This window comes from Seriola lalandi, unplaced genomic scaffold (genome assembly GCF_002814215.2).
Source record: "Seriola lalandi dorsalis isolate HSWRI2012SDOR001 ecotype SW California unplaced genomic scaffold, Sedor1 jcf7180002054978, whole genome shotgun sequence".
Lineage (NCBI taxonomy): Eukaryota > Metazoa > Chordata > Actinopteri > Carangiformes > Carangidae > Seriola > Seriola lalandi.
In genome coordinates this window covers 396552-397857 of record NW_019525528.1, presented here as the reverse complement: position 1 = coordinate 397857, position 1306 = coordinate 396552, and the positions used below count along the sequence as shown (strand labels likewise).

The 1306-nt window shown below is 46.9% G+C and overlaps 1 protein-coding gene across 1 annotated transcript in view; it reads right to left on the bottom strand.

Moving 5' to 3' along the window:
* Positions 1–853: 853 nt before the first annotated feature.
* Positions 854–1306, bottom strand: part of LOC111646922 (serine/threonine-protein kinase Nek11-like) — a 5961-nt gene continuing 5508 nt past the window's right edge. The window contains exon 2 of the mRNA XM_023396504.2: positions 854–1070. Coding sequence (XP_023252272.2) covers positions 854–1070 — 217 coding nt within the window. The remainder of the gene's footprint in view (positions 1071–1306) is intronic.

Here is a 1306-nt window from a genome sequence, read left to right as displayed (position 1 = left end):
GTGTGTGTGTGTGTGTGTGTGTGTGTGTGTGTGTGTGTGTGTGTGTGTGTGTGTGTGTGTGTGTGAATATGTGTGTGTTTTTAAATTTGAATTTACCCAGAATTCCTTGTTACACAGTCGATCTTACGATAGTGAAGAACTGAGTTCAGACTTTCAGCTTCTGTCTCATCTTTCAGATAAAAGTCGAACTTCACTCCAACATCTCAGCTCTACCCAGCTCTGTTCCCGCTCTCTCTCATCTGAAGTCAAAGACAAATAAACAAATGAAAGCGCAGCGATGAGACGAAGCAGCTGTTTCCAAACAGGAAGAGAAAGTCGTTTCTTCAGATCTGTGATTTCTGACTCTTCAACACCTGAACTCAGGAGAGGAGCGACGTGTCCATCAGCTCCTGTTACACGACGACCAGAGACAAGCTGTTGTGTCATTAGTCCACACATCAGCTGATGTTACCAACATGTAGAGCCGCGCCACCTGTGTCGCAGGTGAATCGTTTTCATGATGATCTGGAAATTATTTCGAGGGTAAATTTGATGCAACTGAATCATTTGTTTGTGAGTCAGGCATCGTTTCATCAGGAAAACCTCGTCAGCAGCAGCTTTGTCTCTGGCTAATTGTTGAGATGATGATGATGATGATGATAATGATGATGATGATGATGATGAAGAGTCTCAGGCTCCACTGCAGCAGCACTCCGGTTCTTATCAGTTCATTTTCCTGTCAGATTTATTGTGAAAATCCATAACAGACTTCCTGGGGAATCGACCGTCGAGTGAGCGAGCGCAGAGAAGTTCTGACATTTGGATTCAGGCTGATGCTCGACACACAACACAGTGAGAGCCGGACACCTCAGATCTAACCGAGCCTGAGCTGCAGGTGAAGCCCAGGTGTGTTGTGGCGTGTTACCTGGCAGTACTCGGTGATGATGCAGAAGGCGTCTCTCTCCAGGAAGCTGTGGTAGAAGGTGAGGATGGCCGGGTGGTGCAGCTGAGACAGCAGCTGGGCTTCCTGCGTCGCCCGCACCGTCTCGTCAGGTCGAAGGTCGCCCAGAGGAATCTGCTTCAACACCTTCCTGAGGAGACGCAGGTGAAACACGTCAGTCAAACATCTTTACAAAGGAAAACTGAGAAGGAGGCATTACAGAAACAAAGGCAGCAGTGACAAATATTCAATAGATGGGGGTGAAACATGACAACATCATTAACATGATTAACATCAACATTCATATACTGACGAGCACCTGTCAGGAACATGGCGTTGTCAGCTCCTGGCAGATTCAGGTGTTTTTACCCACGTAGCTACTGAAAC